This window comes from Oncorhynchus kisutch, linkage group LG23, assembly GCF_002021735.2.
Source record: "Oncorhynchus kisutch isolate 150728-3 linkage group LG23, Okis_V2, whole genome shotgun sequence".
NCBI classification, from domain to species: domain Eukaryota; kingdom Metazoa; phylum Chordata; class Actinopteri; order Salmoniformes; family Salmonidae; genus Oncorhynchus; species Oncorhynchus kisutch.
The window spans coordinates 15,225,936-15,248,936 of NC_034196.2; the positions used below are offsets into that span (position 1 = coordinate 15,225,936).

General features: G+C 42.9%; 1 protein-coding gene across 1 annotated transcript in view; it reads right to left on the reverse strand.

Annotated features, from left to right (window-relative positions):
* Positions 1–23,001, reverse strand: part of LOC109868165 (leucine-rich repeat transmembrane neuronal protein 4-like) — a 114,367-nt gene that overhangs the window by 89,179 nt on the left and 2,187 nt on the right. Inside the window, exon 2 of the mRNA XM_020457612.2 lies at positions 3,010–4,568. Within this exon, the coding sequence (XP_020313201.2) occupies positions 3,010–4,568 (1,559 nt within the window). The remainder of the gene's footprint in view (positions 1–3,009; positions 4,569–23,001) is intronic.

The window sequence follows — 23,001 nt, forward strand, 5'->3', positions numbered from 1 at the left end:
GTTCTACCTGTCTCTCTGCCTGTCTACTGTTCTACCTGTCTCTCTGCCAGTCTACTGTTCTACCTGTCTCTCTGCCTGTCTCGCTGCCAGTCTACTGTTCTACCTGTCTCTCAGCCTGTCTACTGTTCTACCTGTCTCGCTGCCTGTCTACTGTTCTACCTGTCTCTCTGCCAGTCTAATGTTCTACCTGTCTCTCTGCCTGTCTACTGTTCTACCTGTCTCTCAGCCTGTCTCACTGCCAGTCTACTGTTCTACATGTCTCTCTGCCTGTCTACTGTTCTACCTGTCTCTCTGCCAGTCTACTGTTCTACCTGTCTCTCAGCCTGTCTCGCTGCCAGTCTACTGTTCTACCTGTCTCTCTGCCTGTCTACTGTTCTACCTGTCTCTCTGCCAGTCTACTGTTCTACCTGTCTCTCTGCCTGTCTCGCTGCCAGTCTACTGTTCTACCTGTCTCTCTGCCTGTATACTGTTCTACCTGTCTCTCTGCCTGTCTCGCTGCCAGCCAACTGCCTGTCTGCCTGTCTCACAACTCTTCAGGCTGCCGTGCCTCCAGCCCAGGATGACTCTAATGGCACTGTCAGCCACAATAACCTGACAAGGTTATTTTTCTCTGGAGGAGAAAAAGTCCTGCACTACTAGTGTAAGCAAACAGCTACATAACTGCATAAACAATTAAAACACATGCAATGAATGCAAAAGCCCAGTGGCTCATCATGTTGTAAAATAAGTCTAGAAGCTTCAATAAAATAAGTTTACGGCTGTGAAAAGTGGATTTTAAAAGGAAATAAAGGGAGAAAATGGTGACCACCAAGCCAGACGGGGAGAAGAGAACAAGAATGGATGTTGTAGAGATAATAAAATGAGGAAGAGGGACAAGGAGAGAAAGCAAATTAGGTAGGGAATATATAAGTGGAGAGTACCAATAAAGATGCACTTGGGTTGCCTTGGGGAAAATGTTAAGGAAGAGAGCAGTCTTTGCTTCTTTTCCAGGTAATCCGATTGCTATATTGGTGATCTAACACCCTCATTAAGCAAGGATCAAAAGGCATTGTGAAAAGCGACAGCACAGAACCGCAGTGTGTAAGAGACAGGATTAGGAGGATGAGAGAGATATTCTCTCACTAACGGTGAGTGTTTGAAGTCCCCCGCATGCCTAATTGTCAACTAAAGACACTATCTAAGTTCAGCTTGCCTGCTGTATTGCAGACCAATTTTTTTTTGCCACCGGCAATCCTCAGAGTGTTTTGTGGTGTGATGCTGTTCAAGCCATTAACAATCTGACTTAATGATCTTGCTTTTTATGGGAAATAAACATACATTTATCTCAGGAACACTGTGATGTCATAAGACAAATTGATGGGTTCTTTTTGTATCCTGTTAGCAAACACGGTTTTGCTTGTCGCATTTTCAGGCCTGAATAAATATGAGAGTTGTCCAAAAGAAGAAAGGAAAAAATGACCTGAAATTGCAGATGAATATTAGTGTATTCTTTTCCTTTGAACTTGTTGAAGACCCATTTGAGCAATTCCCTACCTTGTAGTAACATATTGCGTAACACAGCATATAAAAAAAGCATATGAGTGTTGCCAAATCACAGCCAGACAGCCACAGCCAGACAGCCACAGCCAGACAGCCACAGCCAGACAGCCACAGCCAGACAGCCACAGCCAGACAGACACAGCCAGACAGCCACAGCCAGACAGCCACAGCCAGACAGACAAACAAACACACTGTCTTCAAAGGCAAACGTCAGAATACAAAAAGACACTTTTAACAGCATCAGAGCTAAACGGTCACAGTGAACACAGAGAATACGCCTTGAAACACTGATCCAAGACCAGTTTAACCAGACCTGATTGAAGACCATTTACAAGTTATCTGAAGAAAACAACACTTTATAAAATACAGTTCTGAAAATAAACAAACCTTTTTTTTTGGGGGGGGGGGGGGGGGGGGTGACACAACATAGAGGACAAAACAAACAGTAGGAGCAAATGGAAACATTTAAATGAGGTGAAATATATGCTTAGCTTCTATCTGTTGAGATTCTACTATGTTGTCAAAAACAAGGTGATTCCAAAAGAAAGAGAAGCACTGGACTTTGTCCCACAGTGTGTTTAATATTTTTGTTTGTCTAATGATTCATTTGTCCAGTGAATTCAAACATTCCCAGTCGCACTCCTTATGGAAGTTTTAGACAATGAATATTTGTAGAAGTACATGTATTGTGATGTATGTGTGTTGTGTGTGTGTGTGTGTGTGTGTTTGTTTGTATATGTGTGTGTGTGCCTGTTGTACACCTGTAGGTATATGAATGTAAGATGAAGACAGAGAGGCATAGATAGGTAAGCTAGTAAGAGGAAGCTGTGTATGCAGTGTTTACCGGCATCCATTGTGAGTCTGGGCTATAATAGGTGTAGGATAAAGTCATCAGTGGAGAGGGAATCTTCTTGCTGTCACAACAGTGTCCATTATCATTCCAAGTGTCTAGGGATGAATCTCCCCACAAACAAAGTGGCTAATTGAAAACAGAACTGAGATATGATAAACGCAAACAAAAAATGCCTTTGGCATTTTGGTGGGTAAAAACTGCACCTAAATAAGCAATAGAATCCACCTCTCAGAATACATGGGGGAAAAAACTGTAACTTATCACAAACAAGCTAGTGAAATTATTCAGGATAGGAAATCTAATCGGTTGTACGTATTGCATTTCAACACAATGTTACATCAAACAATGTTTTTCCTCTTATTAACAGAGACAAGGGTGTAAGTGAATAGCATAACTCTTCTTTGATCACAATGAAAACTACTCAAGGCAAGGATAGCGACATCCCACAAAGAGCACACCATTCCTTACCAAAACAAAGCTACAGCCAATCCAAGAGGGGAGATACGGAAATAAAGCCACTGATGTAATATCAATCAAAAGCAGTAAACATTTACCTCAGGTTGCCTCGCTGTGGAAGAGATTTGATTAGGAGGGGTGGCGGATGGTGTGGGTCATACCTCGCATTCCCTGGAGCCTGAGATGGTGTAGGTGCAGGAGCCAGTCCCATTGACAAGCACGTCCATGGCCTCCGAATTGGTGGGCTTGTAGTCCACATAGTACTCCTGCAGTGGGGAACTCAGCGTGCGCTCCGTCTCTCTGGCTTTTTTCCGGCGCTTACGAGCTGCGGCCGAGTGCTCCTGCAGCTGCTTGACGCTGCTGGGATAGCGCTTCCACGAAACGTAGATCACCAACAGGATCATCACCACAGACAAGAACAGGGCAACGCTCCCCGCCACAATCTTGTGAAAGGACACAGGCTCAAACTGTTCAGGTGGTGGCGCCACAACCGAGGTAACAGCTGGAGACGTAGGGCCTCCTTTGGATCCCTCCCCCCTCTTCCCACCTTGCGTGGGTGGTGTGGGGTAGACTGGGCGGCGCTCTGTCTGGTCTGGGTCATTAGATGGTGTGGGTGGGGCGCTGGCCGTGAGGGGTGTGATTGCGTTATCCTGACACACACTGTGGGTGTCAACAGCATCCATGACCTTCTCTCCCTGCACTTCCTTGGGGGCAGCGCAGATCATGTTGTTCTCCTTGTTCCCCTTGAAGTTCCTCAGCCAGACCACCAGGGGGCAGACCACAGGACCACAGTCCCACACGTTCCCCGCCAGGCTGATCGTGATCAGAGAGATCCAGGCAGACACGGTCTCCTGGGACACGTTGGTCAGCTTGTTGGAATCCAGATTGAGTGTTTGAAGGTTGGGCAAGCATTGGTAGACTGTAGCATCCACCTCTTGCAGATCATTGCCAGACAGGTCCAGCTTCTGCAGGGAGGTCCAGGTCCAGGTCAGGCCCTGGCTCATGGAGCGGATGCGGTTCCACTGCAGGTACAGCGCCCGCAGGTTGTAGAGGCGTGGGAAGTGGGAAAAGTTTATCTTGGAAAACTGGTTGTGCTCCAGGTGCAGCTCGGTCAGCTTCAGCAGGCCTGAGAAGGCGTTGCGTGTGATGCTGCGCAGGCGGTTGTAGCCCAGGTCCAGGAACTCCAGGTTTCTGCAGTCCTGGAACAGACGCACGGGGATGCTCTTCAAGGAGTTGGAGCGCATGTGCAGGCTGAGGAGCTTGCGGAGGCCCTGGAACTGGCCTGGCTGCAGAGACGCCAGTTTGTTGTAAGACAGGTCCAGGTTGCGGAGGTTGGGTACAGGGTGGAAAGTGGTGTTGTGGAGCATTGTGATCTTGTTTGAGCTCAGTATCAGCTCCTTGAGCCTTCGGACGCCTTGGAAGGCCAGTACGTCTACAGAGGCAATGTAGTTGTGGTCTAAGTAGAGCCAGATGAGCTGGTTGAGGCCCACAAACTGTCCAGCTCTGAGACTGACCAGACTGTTGTAGCGTAAGGACAGGCCTTGGCAGCCCCCTGAGAGGTTCTTGGGCACATCGCGAAAACCGCTGGACTCACAGTAGACAATTTTTCCATCGCAGCGACAGCTCTTGGGGCATGGACGCTCGCTGAGGGACGGAGATGCTGCCAGCCACACCTGCATGAGCAGAGGCACCATAAGCCAGCGGCGCCGCATGGCAGAGGCTGCAGAGAGGGACAGAGAGAGAGAGAGAGAGAGAGAGAGAGAGAGAGAGAGAGAGAGAGAGAGAGGAAAAAATATTTTTACTGAAAGTGTCTGACAACAACCCATCTGGTTGGAAATGGTGTAGAAAATTGTGGTTTTAATTTGGTTTTAACTGCAATCGACCAGAATTGAGTCTTCCCACAAGCCGCCACAGTGCTTGAGCCAAAACTAGAGATGTCATAAAAGCAAGCTGAAACACAGCAAATGAACATTCAGGAGCTGACGATTGTGTATACAAATCCAGAGGCGTATCTATTTAGAATCTAGCCACTTCACATTGACCCATAACAGAGCGGTTAAGGGTCTGAGTAAATCATGGTGTTCACTTCCAAAAGGTTTAAACAAAGGATTCAGCTCTCTAGAAACCCTATGGAATTAAACAACTCTGTGTCCAAACAAAATACATACATGTATTCTAACCCTTTAAACGCACATCATTAAATAAGCAAACGCACAGACAAAAAAGGGAATCTGATCATGCTGTGCCGTCTCTTTGGATATCCTGACGGTTGAATCAGTGATGGTGATCATGACAATCGGTCAGTATGAAGATGTAGGATCTTATTTTGAGCCAGCTTTCTACAGCAGGAAATGAATCCTGCAGCAACAGAAAATGTGAATTGTTATGTGGATTATAATTCATAGACATTTTGGCAGGGGTTGATATATTTCAAGTCTGAAATTTCTAAGTGGAAAATACAAACTTCAGAAGCCTTTTTTAAACCTCAAATACACTCCAAGTTGAACATTTCCAGAAAGTTCTCCTGTAACAGGGTGATAAACTGAAGATCCGATATCTGTACATGGTGTGATATCGGTCTTCATCATGAGGTGAGAGTGAGCTGTTTACATTAAAAGCGCTCCCCTTACAGAGTCACTAACGATCTGTTATTAAGGGTGCATTGATTTTCTCCTGAGGAGTGCATCCATTTCTTATGTGTGCTCTTTTCTCTGGGCTAAACCTCTGTAATGTGATAGCCTGTAAACATCCTCTAATCAAAAGATAGGATGAATGTCAGGTTTAACATAGTCCATAGCTGTGTTTCATTGGTTCTCACATGTGTATGTCATGGTGACAGTCCAATCATCCTAGGTTTTGCTCCATGAAAGAAAATGTGACCGTGATGTTGTCTGCATGATAAAGTTTCGAATGTGTCACAAAACTGAACAAATTACGAATGAAGAGGTCCATTACCTTACGCTATATTTCCATTTTCAGAAATGTTGGTAAATGTGCTTTAATTATTTAATTATATAAATGATATTTTCATAGCATGGGGTTGTTTGATGACAGACATGTATTTGTTAAAAATCGATCACTTGATGGTTTCATTTCAGAGAGACAAATAATCATGTTTTTTTTGCAAAATGCTATATATCCACCTCACTCTCAGAGAAACAGGTAGTACTACTAGGTTTTACACACATTCAAATTTAACAAATAACTACATTTTTATTAACAGCAGGCTAAACTGCATCTTCTGTTGAATTTCTACATTTAAAAACATTATTTTTCATTGTATGTATATTGAATTATTAGTTGCAGTTGTCACTATGACAATGAACACACCCTGAAAGCACTGAATGGTATTGTGCTACCACCTTATTAATAGCCCTACAGCATGCAGTAAGATGTGGCGATCAGTTGATTGACAGGTGTACTGTAGAACGATAAACTTTCCTCTAGTGTGGATGCTCGCCAATCCGGACAAAAAACGTATTTAATATAACTTTTAAAAAACGCTACTGCAAATGCTGCCATCTGTAGGATGATAACGAGATTGCTTTGTTAAGGACGATGTTATGGAAAAGTGTTTGTTCACATCCATCTACGTCAACATTTATAATTGGCTGATGCCATAATCAAGGTCTGGTGAGGTCAGCATAATGCCAGGTTATCTGATAGGAGCCGCTACAATGCGTTCTAAGTAGATTGACGGGTCTTAATTGCATCTTGAGATTGAGAAAAGGTTTACATTTAAAGTGTGGCCCAACACTCTTAACAAAAAAAAAATCTAATTAGGCAAACCAACATTATGGAAACACAACCATGCTTATTAATTGTAAAATACATTTAATTGCATATTTTTCCGTGTTTTCTGTGTGATACATTATGTGTGGGCAGCTAAAACAAAGTGTGTTCGTCAGATTCAGTGTGCATTTACACATTCTCCTAAAAGAATCGAGTGAGAAGCATGCAACTCTCAAATGTTTTCATGTGCAGCTTTATTAAAATAGATTGTGAGATACATAATTTAGCTTGTACCCTCTTCACTAGGCACCTTCATGCCCTGATTAACACTATGTGTGGTTTAATGCGTGGCCCATGCATTAATGCTTCACTAAGTCATCTTCTTATCTAATTCAGAGATGAACAGAAGTTGCCCTCAGAGGTGTCACTCATAAGCTGTGTCTCTATTATCACCTCTCTACCATGCTTCCCTTGTCATTACCATTTGGTTACAATATCATATTGGTTAACTGTCACCTATTAATTCCTAGCACTCTCCCATTATCACTTCAGTTGTTTATACTACTTTCCCCTTGAACTGCATAGGCTGTTTTTGCCTGTTCCAACCCATACAAGTCAGTCATTCACACCTCTGCACACCTTTGATACACCTTAGCTTTTTATTGTGAATACCATTATCATACTGTGCTAGGACAGACTGTATAAATCAATTTCTGTAACAGAATCACTCAGCTGCTACTACTACAACAGCTACTACTAATACTACTACAACAGCTACTACTACTACTACAACAGCTACTACTACTACTATAACTACAACAGCTACTACTACTACTGCTACTGATCCTACTACTACAACAGCTACTACTACTACTACTGCTACTGCTCCTCCTCCTACTACTAATACTACAACAGCTACTCCTATTACTACTGCTACTGATCCTACTACTACAACAGCTACTCCTTCTACTACTGCTTCTGCTCCTCCTCCTCCTACTACTACTATAACAGCTACTACTACTACTACTACTACCACTACTACTACTACTGCTACTGCTACTGATCCTACTACTACAACAGCTACTACCACTACTACTACTACTACTACTACTACTACTACTACTACTACTGCTACTGCTCCTCCTCCTCCTAATACTACTGCTACTACTGCTACTGATCCTACTACTACAACAGCTACTACTACTACTACTACTACTACTACTGCTCCTCCTGCTACTACTACTACTAATCCTACTCCTCCTACTACTACAACAGCTACTACTACTACTACTACAACAGTTACTACTACTACTACTACAAATACAACAGTTACTACTACTACAACAGCTACTACTACTACTACTACTACTGCTCCTACTACTACAACCACAACTACAACAGCTACTACTACTACCACTACTTTTAGTATTTAGCATTTATTAGGATACCCATTAGCCAAGGCAGCAGTTTCTACTCTTGGGTAGAAAACAATTACATCACAACAAAACAAAACAACAGCCTACATCACAAACACAAAAATAATACATCATATAAGACATTATTACTTAATTTTTTACACATGTAAAATCTAAAATGTACAATACAACGTGTGTGTGCGTATGCGTGTGTCCCTTCATAGTCCGACTTGTGCCGTGAGGTGCTGTTTTATCCGTTTTTTTAATCTGATTTTATTTCTCGCTTGAGTTACTTGATGTGGAAGAGAGTTCCATGTAGACATGGCTCTATGTAGTACTGTGAGCTTCCCAGTTTGTTCTGGACTGTCTTGTGGGGTATGTATGGTGTGTCTGAGCAGTGTTGTAGCTGTTTGAACAGACAGTTTGCGCTTTCAACATGTCAATACCCCTCACAAAGGCAAGCAGTGATGCAGTCAATCTCTCCTCTACTTTGAGCCAGTAGAGATTGACATGCATGTTATTGATATTAGCTCTCCGTGTACAATTAAAGGCCAGGAGGGCTGCTCTTTCTGGGCTAACTGTTAATTGCCTATGTCCTTCTTTGTGCCACTTGACCATATAACTGGGCAGTAGTCCAGGTGCGATAAAACTAGGGCCTGTAGGACTTGTTTAGTTGATTGTGATGTCAAGAAATCAGACCAGCGTTTTATTACGAACAGACCTCTCCCCATCTTAGCTACCGTTGCATCAATATGTTTTGACCATGACAGTTTACAATCTAGGATTACACCCAGCAGTTTAGTACTCAACTTGCTCAATTGCCACATTATTCATTACAAGACTTAGATGAGGTTTGTGGTTTAGTGAATGATTTGTCTCAAATACAAAGCTTTACGTTTTTGATATATTTCTGCCTAGCTCATTACTAGCCACTGACCCTAAAACTGAGTCAGTGGCTAGTAATGGACTTTAAAACGGCTCTTTTTTAAATGTTGCAGTGATTACATCCTGCTGTGGTAGCTGACGTGTATAATGTTGAGTCATCAGCATAGAGAGCCTTCAGAAAGTTTTCACAACCCTCAACTTTTTCAAAATGTTGTTGTGTTACGGCCTGAATTTAAGACCTATTGGTAGATGGGTAAAAAAAAGAAGCAGACATTGAATATCCCTTTGATCATGGTGAAGTTATTCATTACACTTTTGATGGTGTAACAATACACCCAGTCATTACAAAGATATGCGTCCTTCCCAACTCAGTTGCCAGAGAGGAATGAAACTGCTCAGGGATTTCACCATGACTATAAAACAATTACGAGTTTAATGGCTGTGAAGGGAGAAAACTGGATGGATCAACAACATTGTAGTTATAATACTAATTTAATTGACAGAGTCAAAAGAAGGAAGACTGTACAGAATAAAAATATTTTAAGAAATGCATCCTGTTTGCAACAAGGAACTAAAGAAATACTGCAAAAGAAAATTGGCAAAGGAATTCAATTTTGTCCTGAATATGTGTTAAGTGTTAAGTTTGGGTCAAATCCAATAGAACACATAACTGAGTAACATTCTTCATATTTTCAAGATTAGTGGTGGCTCCATAATGTTATGGGTATGCCTGCTTTCAGTAAACACTGGGAGACAAATTCACCTTTCTGCAGGACAATAACTTTAAACACAAGGCCAAATAGACACTGGAGTTACTTACCACAACAACAATGAATGTTCTTGAGTGGCCAAGTTATAGTTTTGACTTAAATCGGCTTGGGAATCTATGGCAAGACTTGAAAATGGCTGTCTAGCAATGATCAACAACCAACTTGACAGAATTTTTTTAAGAAAAATGCAAATATTCTACAATCCAGGTGTGCAAAGCTCTTAGAGATTTACCCAGAAAGACTCACAGCTGTAATCGCTGCCAAAGGTGAAGTCAAGGGGTATGAATCCTTATTGAAGGCACTGTACATAGAACCACTGACTCAAGGCTAGTGGTCAGTCATTACAGTGCATTCAGGAAGTATTCATAACCTTTGACTTATTCCACATGTGGTCGTGTTACAGCCTGAATTCACAATGGATTACATGTTTTCTCTCATCCATCTACACACAATACCCCATAATGACAGTGAAACAGGTTTTTAGACATTTTTGCAAATGTATTGAAAATGAAAGACAGAAATATCTCATTTACATAAGTATTCACACCCTGAGTCAATACTTTGTAGAAGCATTTTTAGCGGTGTCACGATCGTCGTATGGAGGGGACCAAAGCGCAGCGTGGTGTGAATACATTCTTTATTGAATGAACACTTAAACAAAAACAACAAAACGATTAAGACTAACGTGACCGTTATATAAACACTGTGCTAACATGCAACATAACATAGACAATAACCCACCAAATACCCAAAGTAGATGGCTGCCTAAATATGGTTCCCAATCAGAGACAACGATAAACACCTGCCTCTAATTGAGAACCAATCTAAGCAACCATAGACCTACATAAACACCTAGATGGAAACAACCCCATAAATCTACAAAACCCCTAGACAGTACAAAACCTTAGATAAGACAAAACACACATACCACCATCGTCACACCCTGACCTAACCAAAATATATAAAGAAAACTAAGAATACTCAGGTCAGGGCGTGACAAGCGGTGATTAAAGGTTTGAGTTGTGTTGGGTATGTCTGTATAAGCTTTGAACTGGATTTGTGGATTTTCTCTTATTCTACCTTGCAAAAATTCCCAAGCTCTGTTAAGGTAGATGGGGAGCTGTGGAAATAGCAATCTTCAAGACTTTCCACAGATTTTCAATGGGATTTGGGCCACTCAAGGACTTTCTACCTTGCAAAAATTCACAAGCTCTGTTAATGTAGATGGGGAGCTGTGGAAATAGCAATCTTCAAGACTTTCCACAGATTTTCAATGGGATTTGGACCACTCAAGGACTTTCACATTCTTGTTCTGAAGCCATTAGACCATTGCTTTGGCAAAAAAATATATTAAAAAATTGCACTCTGAAGCAGGTTCTCATTAAGGATTTGCTTGTATTTGGCTACATTAATTGTTCCCTCTATCCTTACTACTAGTCTCCCAGCATCCCCATAGCATGATGCTGCTACCCCAATGCTTTACGTTAGGGATGTTAGACACCTTAGTGCTGCTTTTGATACCATCGATCACCACATTCTTTTGGAGAGATTGGAAACCCAAATTGGTCTACACGGACAAGTTCTGGCCTGGTTTAGATCTTATCTGTCGGAAAGATATCAGTTTGTCTCTGTGAATGGTTTGTCCTCTGACAAATCAACTGTAAATTTCGGTGTTCCTCAAGGTTCTGTTTTAGGACCACTATTGTTTTCACTATATATTTTACCTCTTGGGGATGTTATTCGAAAACATAATGTTAACTTTCACTGCTATGCGGATGACACACAGCTGTACATTTCAATGAAACATGGTGAAGCCCCAAAATTGCCCTTGCTAGAAGCATGTGTTTCAGACATAAGGAAGTGGATGGCTGCAAACTTTCTACTTTTAAACTCGGACAAAACAGAGATGCTTGTTCTAGGTCCCAAGAAACAAAGAGATCTTCTGTTGAATCTGACAATTAATCTTAATGGTTGTACAGTCGTCTCAAATAAAACTGTGAAGGACCTCGGCGTTACTCTGGCCCTGATCTCTCTTTTGAAGAACATATCAAGACCATTTCAAGGACAGCTTTTTTCCATCTACGTAACATTGCAAAAATCAGAAACTTTCCATCCAAAAATGATGCAGAAAAATTCATCCATGCTTTTGTCACTTCTAGGTTAGACTACTGCAATGCTCTACTTTCCGGCTACCCGGATAAAGCACTAAATAAACTTCAGTTGGTGCTAAATACGGCTGCTAGAATCCTGACTAGAACCCAAAAATTTGATCATATTACTCCAGTGCTAGCCTCTCTACACTGGCTTCCTGTCAAAGCAAGGGCTGATTTCAAGGTTTTACTGCTAACCTACAAAGCATTACATGGGCTTGCTCCTGCCTATCTCTCTGATTTGGTCCTGCCGTACATACCTACACGTACGCTACGGTCACAAGACGCAGGCCTCCTAATTGTCCCTAGAATTTCTAAGCAAACAGCTGGAGGCAGGGCTTTCTCCTATAGAGCTCCATTTTTATGGAACGGTCTGCCTACCCATGTCAGAGACGCAAACTCGGTCTCAACCTTTAAGTCTTTACTGAAGACTCATCTCTTCAGTGGGTCATATGATTGAGTGTAGTCTGGCCCAGGAGTGGGAAGGTGAACGGAAAGTCTCTGGAGCAACGAACCGCCCTTGCTGTCTCTGCCTGGCCGGTTCCCCTCTTTCCACTGGGATTCTCTGCCTCTAACCCTATTACAGGGGCTGAGTCACTGGCTTACTGGGGCTCTCTCATGCCGTCCCTGGAAGGGGTGCGTCACCTGAGTGGGTTGATTCACTGATGTGGTCACCCTGTCTGGGTTGGCGCCCCCCCTTGGGTTGTGCCATGGCGGAGATCTTTGTGGTCTATACTCAGCCTTGTCTCAGGATGGTAAGTTGGTGGTTGAAGATATCCCTCTAGTGGTGTGGGGGCTGTGCTTTGGCAAAGTGGGTGGGGTTATATCCTTCCTGTTTGGCCCTGTCCGGGGGTGTCCTCGGATGGTGCCACAGTGTCTCCTGACCCCTCCTGTCTCAGCCTCTAGTATTTATGCTGCAGTAGTTTATGTGTCGGGGGGCTAGGGTCAGTTTGTTATATCTGGAGTACTTCTCCTGTCCTATTCTGTGTCCTGTGTGAATCTAAGTGTGCGTTCTCTAATTCTCTCCTTCTCTCTTTCTTTCTCTCTCTCGGAGGACCTGAGCCCTAGGACCATGCCCCAGGACTACCTGACATGATGACTCCTTGCTGTCCCCAGTCCACCTGGCTGTGCTGCTGCTCCAGTTTCAACTGTTCTGCCTTATTATTATTTGACCATGCTGGTCATTTATGAACATTTGAACATCTTGGCCATGTTCTGTTATAATCTCCACCCGGCACAGCCAGAAGAGGACTGGCCACCCCACATAGCCTGGTTCCTCTCTAGGTTTCTTCCTAGGTTTTGGCCTTTCTAGGGAGTTTTTCCTAGCCACCGTGCTTCTACACCTGCATTGCTTGCTGTTTGGGGTTTTAGGCTGGGTTTCTGTACAGCACTTTGAGATATCAGCTGATGTACGAAGGGCTATATAAATACATTTGATTTTGATTTGATTTGATGAGCTGTACCAGTTTTTTTTCCAGACATAGCACTTTGCATTCAGGTCAAATTAAATGTTTGTCTCATCAGAACACATCATCTTTTTCCTTATGCTCTCAGAGTCTTTCATGTGCCTTTTTGCAAACTCCAGGCGTGCTGTCATGTGACTTTTTCTCAGAAGTGGCCTCCCTCTTTCCACTCTCCCATAAAGCCCAGATTGGTGAAGTGCTGTAGAGACTGTTGTCCTTCTGGCAGGTTCTCCCATCTCAGCCAAGGAACAATGTAGTTCTGTCAGAGAGGTCATTGGATTCTTGGTCACCTCCCTGACCAAGGTCCTTCTTGCCCGGTTGGTTAGTGTGGTCGGACAGCCAGCTTTAGGCAATCTAGGTAGTTCCATATTTCTTTTCCATTTCCCAATAATGGAGACCACTGTGCTCAAAGAATCTTTCAACACTCTCAAAATTGTTTTATACCCTTCCCCAGATATATTCCTCATCATAATTATATTTCGGAGATCTACGGACAGTTCCTTAAACTTCATGGTACAGTTTCTTCTCTGACATGCACTGTCAACTGTGGGACCTTATGAAGACATTATGTCCAAACAACTGAATTGGCAACAGGTGGACTCCAAACAAGTTGTTGTGACATCTCAAGGATGATCATAGAAAATTGGATGCACCTGAGCTCAATTTGCAGTGTCACAGCAAAGGGGTGTGAATTCTTACGTAGATAAAAATATTTCTATATTTCATTTTCAATTCATTTGCAAACATTTTGAAAAACATGTTTTCACTTTGGTAATGTGTGTAGATGGATACGGGACAAAAGTCATTTAATCAATTTTGAACTCAGGCTGTAACACAACAAAATGTGTCAAGGGGTATGAATAGTTTCTGAAGACATTAGTAAAAATATAAAAAGTAACGGGGGCAAGACAGCTAGCTTGTGGTATGCCTAACTTAAAGAACACCCTCTGTGTTATGTTAGATAAGTAACACTTGATCCACGATATGGCAAAGGATGTAAAGTCAAAACACATATGTTTTTTAAGCAGCAGACTATGATGGATAATGTCAAAAGTTGCACTGAAGTCTAACAAAACAGCTCCCACAATCTTCTTCTTATCAATTTCTTTCAGGCAATCATTTGTGTCAGTGCCTTACTACTACTACTACTACTGCTACTATTATTACTACTACTACCACTATTACAACTACTACTACTACTGCGGCGAGGATGATGGCAGGGATATGGATCCTTCTGTTATTAAACAAAGAATGAGAGGAAAAGCACACCGCTGACCTAATGTACAGACAAATTAACAATAACTTGGCAAATAGGCACTATGCTATGATCTTTGAACACACAAGTGGCTCATTGTTGAGTTGTCTGCCATTGACAAAACTGCTATCAGGCGCAGCCATGCACACATTGTGGCTGGACAGGAGCCTAACGCACAGGGAAGGCCATCCCATCAGACTAGCCTATGCCGTCCTATTAGTCTCCAATTATCTCTGAGATGACTGCCAGCCTTACTTTCCTGGTCCTTGGGAACCAGCGCTTCATGTCCTGTGTTCATATTGCCTCAATGCTCTGAGGAAACGCAGATGTCTTTGTGTAATTACAGAAATGCTCCGCAGATGCATTGGTATTTGCAGTTTGGTATTTGCAGTTACTGAAGTAGGCGGTCTACAGTACAAACAAGGTCAACTGGATGAGAGAGAGTATGTGGTGGATTCTCCTCAATACACCAATATCCAAATGTGCGTGCACTCATGCGAACTCGTGCACACACACACACACACGCAGGAACAGACTGTGTGTTAGTATAGATTTGTTTCTGCCTTGCATCTGTTTTCTGATTTCCCCTGGTGGAACAGTTCCGCCAGGGCGGAGTGACAGAGAATAACCAATCAACCCCCAGCACTCACAACACTATAGATGAGTCTGTCACATCCTCTCTCAGAGCCACCCACTGCCCTCTCCAAGTCTTTCTCAAATATACATTCACTAAAGGCACGTGCTAGACCTCAGCACATTGGCCAATTAAGTCTCCATGGATAAACTTTAATAATTGTAATGTAAATATAACCTGATTGTGGCGGTACAGACATTTATTGATCTTTTATTTCACCTTTATTTAACCAGGTCGGATGGTTGAGAACAAGTTCTCATTTGCAACTGCGACCTGGCTAAGATAAAGCAAAGCAGTTCGACACATACAACAACACAGAGTTGTTATATCAAATATGGAATAAACAAACATACAATCAAAAATACAGTAGAAAAATATACAGCATGTGCAAATGAGGTAGGAAAAGAGAGGTAAGGCAATAAATAGGCCATGGTGGCAAAGTAATTACAATACAGCAATTAAACACTGGAATGGTAGGATGTACAGAAAATGAATGTGCATACTGGGGTGCAAAGGAGCAAGATCAATAAATAAATAGAGTATGGGGATGAGGTAGATTGGATGGGCTAATTACAGATGAGCTATGTACAGGTGCAGTGATCTGTGAGCTGCTCTGACAGCTGGTGCTTAAAGCTAGTGAGGGAGGTAAGCGTCTCCAGCTTCAGAGATTTTTGCAGTTCGTTCCAGTCATTGGCAGCAGAGAACTGGAAGGAGAGGCGGCCAAAGGAGGAATTGGCTTTGGAGGTGACCAGTGAGATATACCTGCTGGAGCGCGTGCTACGGGTGGGTGCTGCTATGGTGACCAGTGAGCTGAGATAAGGCGGGGTTTGGCGACGAGTATGAAGCGATGGCCAGCAAATGAGAGCGTACAGGTCGCAGTGGTGGATAATATATGGGGCTTTGGTGACAAAACGGATGGCACTATGATAAACTGCATCCAATTTGTTGAGGAGAGTGTGGGTGTCATTTTCTAAATGACATCGCCGAAGTCAAGGATCGGTAGGATGGTCAGGGATATGGATATGTTTGGCTACATGAGTGAATGATGCTTTGTTGCGAAATAGGAAGCTCATTCTAGATTTAATTTTGGATTGGAGATGCTTAATGTGAGTCTGGAAGGAGAGTTTACAGTCTAGCCAGACACCTAGGTATTTGTAGTTGTCCACATATACAAGTCAGAACCGTCCAGAGTAGTGATGCTGGACGGGCGGGCTGGTGCGGGCAGTGATCGGTTGAAGAGCATGCACTTAGTTTTACTTGCATTTAAGAGCAGTTGGAGGCCATGGAAGGAGAGTTGTACGGCATTGAAGCTCGTCTGGAGGTTAGTTAACACAGTGTCAAAAGAAGGGCCAGAAGTATACAGAATGGTGTTGTCTGTGTAGAGGTGGATCAGAGAATCACCAGCAGCGAGAGCGACATCATTGATGTATACAGAGAAGAGAGTCGGGCCGAGAATTGAACCCTGTGGCACCCCCAAAGAGACCGCAAGACGTCCAGACAACAGGCCCTTCGATTTGACACACTGAACTCTATCAGATAAGTAGTTGGTGAATCAGGCGAGGCAATCATTTGAGAAACCAAGGCTGTTGAGTCTGCCAATAAGAATGTGGTGATTGACAGAGTCGAAAGCCTTGGCCAGGTCGATGAATATGGCTGCACAGTAATGTCTCTTATCGATGGTGGTTATGATACCGTTTAGGACTTTGAGCGTGGTTGAGGTGCACCTACGACCAGCTCTGAAACCAGATTGCATAGCAGAGAAGGTACGCTGGGATTCAAAGTGGTCGGTAATCTGTTTGTTGACTTGGCTTTCGAAGACCTTAGAAAGGCAGGGTAGGATAGATATAGGTCTGGAGCAATTTGAGTCTAGAGTGTCTCTCCCTTTGAAGAAGGGGATGACCGAGGCAGCTTTCAAATCTTTGGGAATCTCAGACGATACGAGGGATTGAACAGGCTAATAATAGGGGTTGCCACAATTTCAGCAGATCATTTCAAAAAGAAAGCATCCAGATTGTCTAGCCCAGCTGATTTGTATGGTTCCAGGTTTTGCAGTTCTTTAATCAGCTATCTGGATTTGGGTGAAGGAGAAATAGGGAGGCTTGGGCGAGTTGCTGTGGGGAGTGCCGGGCTGTTGCCCGGGATGGGGTAGCCAGGTGGAAAGCATGGCCAGCCGTTGAAAAATGCTTTTTGAAATTCTCAATTATAATGGATTTATCGGTGGTGACAGTGTTTCCTAGCCTCAGTGCAGTGGGCAGCTGGGAGGAGGTGTTCTTATTCTCCATGGACTTTACAGTGTCCCAGAACTTTTTTGAGTTTGTGCTACAGGATGCAAATTTCTGCTTGAAAAAGCTAGCCTTAGCTTTCCTAACTGCCTGTGCATATTTGTTTCTGACTTCCCTGAAAAGTTGCATATCACGGGGGCTATTCGATGCTAATGCAGAACGACACAGGATGTATTTGTGCTGTTCAAGGGCAGTCAGGTCTGGAGAGAACCAAGGGCTATATCTGTTCCTGGTTCCTGGGCATGCATATTTAAGATGGTGAGGAAGGCATTTTTAAAGAATGAATAGGCATCCTCTACTGACGGGATGAGGTCAATATCCTTCCAGGATACCCGGGCCAGGTCCATTAGGAAGGCCTGCTCGCTGAAGTGTTTTAGGGAGCGTTTGATAGTGATGAGGGGTGGTCGTTTGACCGCAGACCCGTTACGGATGCGGGCAATGAGGCAGTGATTTCTGAGATCTTGATTGAAAGCAGGTGTATTTGGAGGGCAAGTTGGTTAGGATGATATCTATGAGGGTGCCCGTGTTTACGGATTTGGGGTTTTACCTGGTGGGTTCATTGATTATTTTGTGAGAGATTGAGGGCATCAAGCTTAGATTGTAGGATGGCCGGGGCGTTAGGTCACCTAGCAGCACTAGCTCTGAAGATAGATTGGGGGCAATCAGTTAACATATGGTGTCCAGGGCACAGCTGGGGGCAGAGGGTGGTCAACAGCAAGCGACAACGGTGAGAGACTTGTTTCTGTAAAGGTGGATTTTTAAAAGTAGAAGCTTGAATTGTTTGGGTACAGACCTGGATAGTAAGACAGAACTCTGCAGGCTATCTCTGCAGTAGATTGCAACACCGCCCCCCTTGGCAGTTCTATCTTGTCGGAAAATGTTATAGATAGGGATGGAAATGTCAGGGTTTTTGGTGGTCTTCCTGAGTCAGGATTCAGACACGGCTAGGACATTCGGGTTGGCAGAGTGTGCTAGAGCAGTGAATAAAACAAACTTAGGGAGGATGCTTCTAATGTTAACATGTATGAATCCAAGGCTTTTAAGGTTACAGAAGTCAGCAAATAATAGTGCCTGGGGAATGGGAGTGGAGCTAGGCACTGCAGGGCCTGGATTAACCTCCACATCACCAGAGGAACAAAGGAGGAGTAGGATAAGGGTACGGCTAAAGGCTAAAATAACTGGTCGTCTAGTACTTTCAGAACAGAGAGTAAAAGGAGCAGATTTCTGGGCACGGTAGAATAGATTTAAGGCATAATGTACAGACAAAGGTATGGTAGGATGTGGATACCGTGAGGGTAAACCTGTGCCTAGAGTGACGATGAAAGAGATATTGTCCCTAGAAATATAATTTCAACCAGGTGATGTCACCGCATGTCTGGTAGGTGGAACTAAAGTGTTAAATAAGGCATGTTGAGCAGGGCTAGAGGCTCTACAGTGAAATAAGGCAATAAATACTAACCAAAACAGCAATGGAAAAGGCATATTGACGTTAGCAAGAGGCTTGCGTAGCCAAGTGATCATAGGAGTCCAGAGAGTGGCTTCAGGCAGCTTGCGGGCCGGGGATAGCAAGCTAACAGAAGGGCCTTGGAGGGAGGTTGCGACAGAAGAAAGTCTGGTGTGGCCCCCTCGTGCTGATTACATCGGCAGACGAATCAGCAGGGCTCCGTGTGGTAAACCAGGCCAATTGGAGGTCCGTGGTGCGACGCACAATTGGCCTAGCGTCGTCCGGGTTAGGGAGGTTTTGGCCGGTAGGGAAATCCTTGTCTCATTGCACACCAGCGACTCCTGTGGCGGGCCGGGCGCAGTGCATGCTAACAAAGGTTCGCCAGGTGCACGGTGTTTCCTCCGACACATTGGTGTGGCTGGCTTCCGGGTTGGATGCGCGCTGTGTTAAGAAGCAGTGCGGCTTGGTTGGGTTGTGTTTCGCGGGACGCATGACCCTCGACCTTCGTCTCTCCCTAGCCCGCACGGGAGTTGTAGCGATGAGACAAGATAGTAACCACTAACAATTGGATACCACGAAATTGGGGAGAAAAAGGGGGTAAAATTTTAAAAATAATAAAATAAATAAATACAATTCTCCCTGTACCTGCTTCCTGTCTCCAGCGGCAATCCTTAGAATAAATACAAATACAATTATTAAATTACGAGCCTAGTTGGTTTAGCCACAGATAATGAGTGGGCTGGCTGACAATGCTGAGAGATGAGTTCGGATTGGTCTGCCATATAGCACACTTCTATCTATTTGAGCTGGTTAGTATGTGTAGGTAATCATGTCTAACGCAGCTTTTAAAAACATATATTGCTTAGTAGAACTACGTAAGTGTTGCTCTATAGTTTCTGGAGGGCCGAGTTTTGAAATCAGTGGATTATTAGAATGATAGCCAAGGAGATGGAGAAAACAACTGGCTCCGGGTTAAATCTTTAAACTAAGGGCAACCATGGCATCCGTGACAGGGAGAAGCGTCCACGGATAATATAATCTTGCTCGCTGCATTTTCAGATATAACACATTTCAACATTTGACAAAGTCGTTTTCATTTCAAGTTAAAGTGTAATGTTAGCAAGCTAGCTAATGTTAGCTGGTTGGCTCACTATCTAACGTTACGAGTATGATCTTATTATACGTATCTCAGAGTCATTTGCTTGGCTAGTTATAGCCTAATGTTAGCTAGCTAACATTGAACCTGGTTGGTTAGCTACCTACAGATTCATGCAGGGTAGAAATGTCATGAGTTGAGATTATGGTTCATTGTGTAGCTAGCTAGCTAAATGTCTTAGCAAAAAACTACACTATGCAAGTATACATTTCAATAGAATGTCACTGCAACAACTGTTAGCCAGTTAGCTTTGGTGCTTGACTGCTGTTGTTAGGAGAGAAGGCTCGGTCCAACCCTTAAAGAGATTGGTGGAGATAAAGCTTAAGAAGGTGTGTGTACGATGCTAAATGGGTGTACTGTACAGTAGACAAAGAAGAGCTCTCCTGCAGGTACCAAAACATAAAAATACAATTTTCTCAAAAGTGAGGTTAAAAGTTCATCATCTTTCAAAGCATAATTACTTTACAATTGTTCATCAAATGCAGGGTATGATATACCATTTTGAAGCTCTGTATCTCTGCTTTTATCCATTGTAAAAAACACAGTTTCAAATGTTGCTACATAAGACCAAATTATTGCGGTCGGTCACATTTGTGGAATTTCTTTCCTTCTTAATGCTTCTGAGGCAAACAGTTGTGTTGTGACAAGGTAGGGGTGGTATACAGAAGCTATCCCTATTTGGTAAAAGACCAAGTCCATATTATGGCAAGAAAAGCTCAAATAAGCAAAGAGAAACGACAGCCCATCATTACTTTAAGACATGAAGATCATTCAGTCTGGAAAATTGCAGTCACAAAAACCATCAAGTACTATGACGAAACTGGCTCTCATGAGCACCACCATAGGAAAGGAAGACCCAGAGTTACCTCTGCTGCAGAGGATAAGTCATTATTAGAGTTAACTGAACCTCAGAAATTGCAGCCCAAATAAATGCTTTACAGAGTTCAAGTAATGGACACATCTCAACATCAACTGTTCAGAGGAGACTGTGTGAATCAGGCTTTCATAGTCAAATTGCTGCAAAGAAACCACTACTAAATGACACCAATAAGAGGAAGAAGAGACCTGATTAGGCCAAGAAACATGAGCAATGGATATTAGACCAGTGGAAATCTGTCCTTTGGTGTGATGAGTCCAAATTTGAGATTTTTGGTTCCAACCGCCGTGTCTTTCTGAGACACAGAGTAGGTGAACGAATGATCTCTGCATGTGTGGTTCACACCGTGAAGCATGGAAGAGGAGGTGTGACGGTGTGGGGGTGCTTTGTTGGTGACAGTGTCTGTGATTTATTAAGAATTAAAGGTACACTTAACTAGCATGGCTACCACAGCAATCTGCAGCAATACGAAATTCCACCTTGTTTGCGCTTAGTGGGACTATCAATTGTTTTTCAACAGGACAATGACCCAAAACACACCCCCAGGCAGCGTGAGGGCTATTTTACTAAGGAGAGCAATGGAGTGCTGCATCAGATGACCTGGCCTCCACAATCACCCGACCTCAACCCAATTGAGATGGTCTGAGATGAGTTGGACCGCAGAGCAAAGGAAAAGCAGCCAACAAGTGCTCAGCATATGTGGGAACTCCTTCAAGAATGTTGGAAAAGCATTCCTCATGAAGCTGGTTGAAAGAATGCATAGAGTGTGCAAAGCTGTCGTCAAGGCAAAGGGTGGCTACTTTTAAGAATCTCAAATATAAAATATATTTTGATTTGTTTAACAGTTCTTAGGTTACTACATGATTCCATATGTGTTATTTCACAGTTTTGAGGTCCTCACTATTATTCAACAAGTTAGAAAATAGTCTAAATAAAGTCTCCAAACTTTTGTGTCCAAACTTTTGACTGCTATGTAAATGAGATATTTCTGTATTTCATTTTCAAAACATTTTCAAAAATGTAAAAAAAAAACATGTTTTCACTTTGTCATTATGGGGTAGATAGGTGAGAACAAAATCTATATAATACATTTTGAATAAAGGATGTAACAAACTATGGAATAAATCAATGGGTATGAATACTTTCTGAAGGCACTGTAAATCACTGTTACAAAAAATATATATATAATTTGGTGTTGAGGCAATGATGACTAATGTGGATGAAAACTATTTTGGGCACATTCCCTATGCATAAAAAGGTGCAAAACGTCTTTTCTATTCAACCTGTTGGCACAGAACCTCATATTGCTATATGGCTTGTGGGCTTTGTATTTGCAGAAACAAGACCACATTGCAGTGCATGGCAGTGCGCGTACCTCATCAGTTTATGGGCCATGAAGCCCTGCGTCATGCTCCACATGATGCAGCTAACAAATGGCATCAGGGGAGTCAGGGGTTTAACTGCCAATGGTCAGTGAGATGACTGAGGGAGCAATTTTTAAGTAATCAACAACGGTAATGTGATTACAAGACCAAAGTTTATGGATGACAAAGGTGCTTTTGTGTAATGGAAATGATGCGTTAGAATACAAGTGAGTAGTTTTTCTTGTTACCTAAGGAAGAGGGAAAAAGCTCAATTAATGCAATCCACCCTGCATGATGGTCATAAGCAATTCAAGCACTACAGTATATAGCCTGAAGGCTGTTGCAAAATTATGACCAAATAATAAATAGTCATATTTATCCTTATTCGTGTTATTTCAGACCAATTTTGCATTAAACAACAGAGACGTCATGTCCATAGGGGGCACGTGCCCCTCAGATTTATTCTTGGGTTTTTAATAGTACTAGCCACCTAGCAATTTCATGAAGTTGGCTTTAGCTAGCCCAGATAAGTTCCCAATATCCCAATCTCATAACTAGCTACCAAGAAGCCATTTCAACCTATCAATCATGTTAGAGTAGCTAGTTTGTCTAACTATCTTAGCTGGCATGCCTGCTGGCAAGGTTGGTATACTTTAGAAAAGCAAGTGAAAACTAAATGTAGGCCTACTGAATAAGACTCACATTCCTTTAAATCTTCTACCAAGA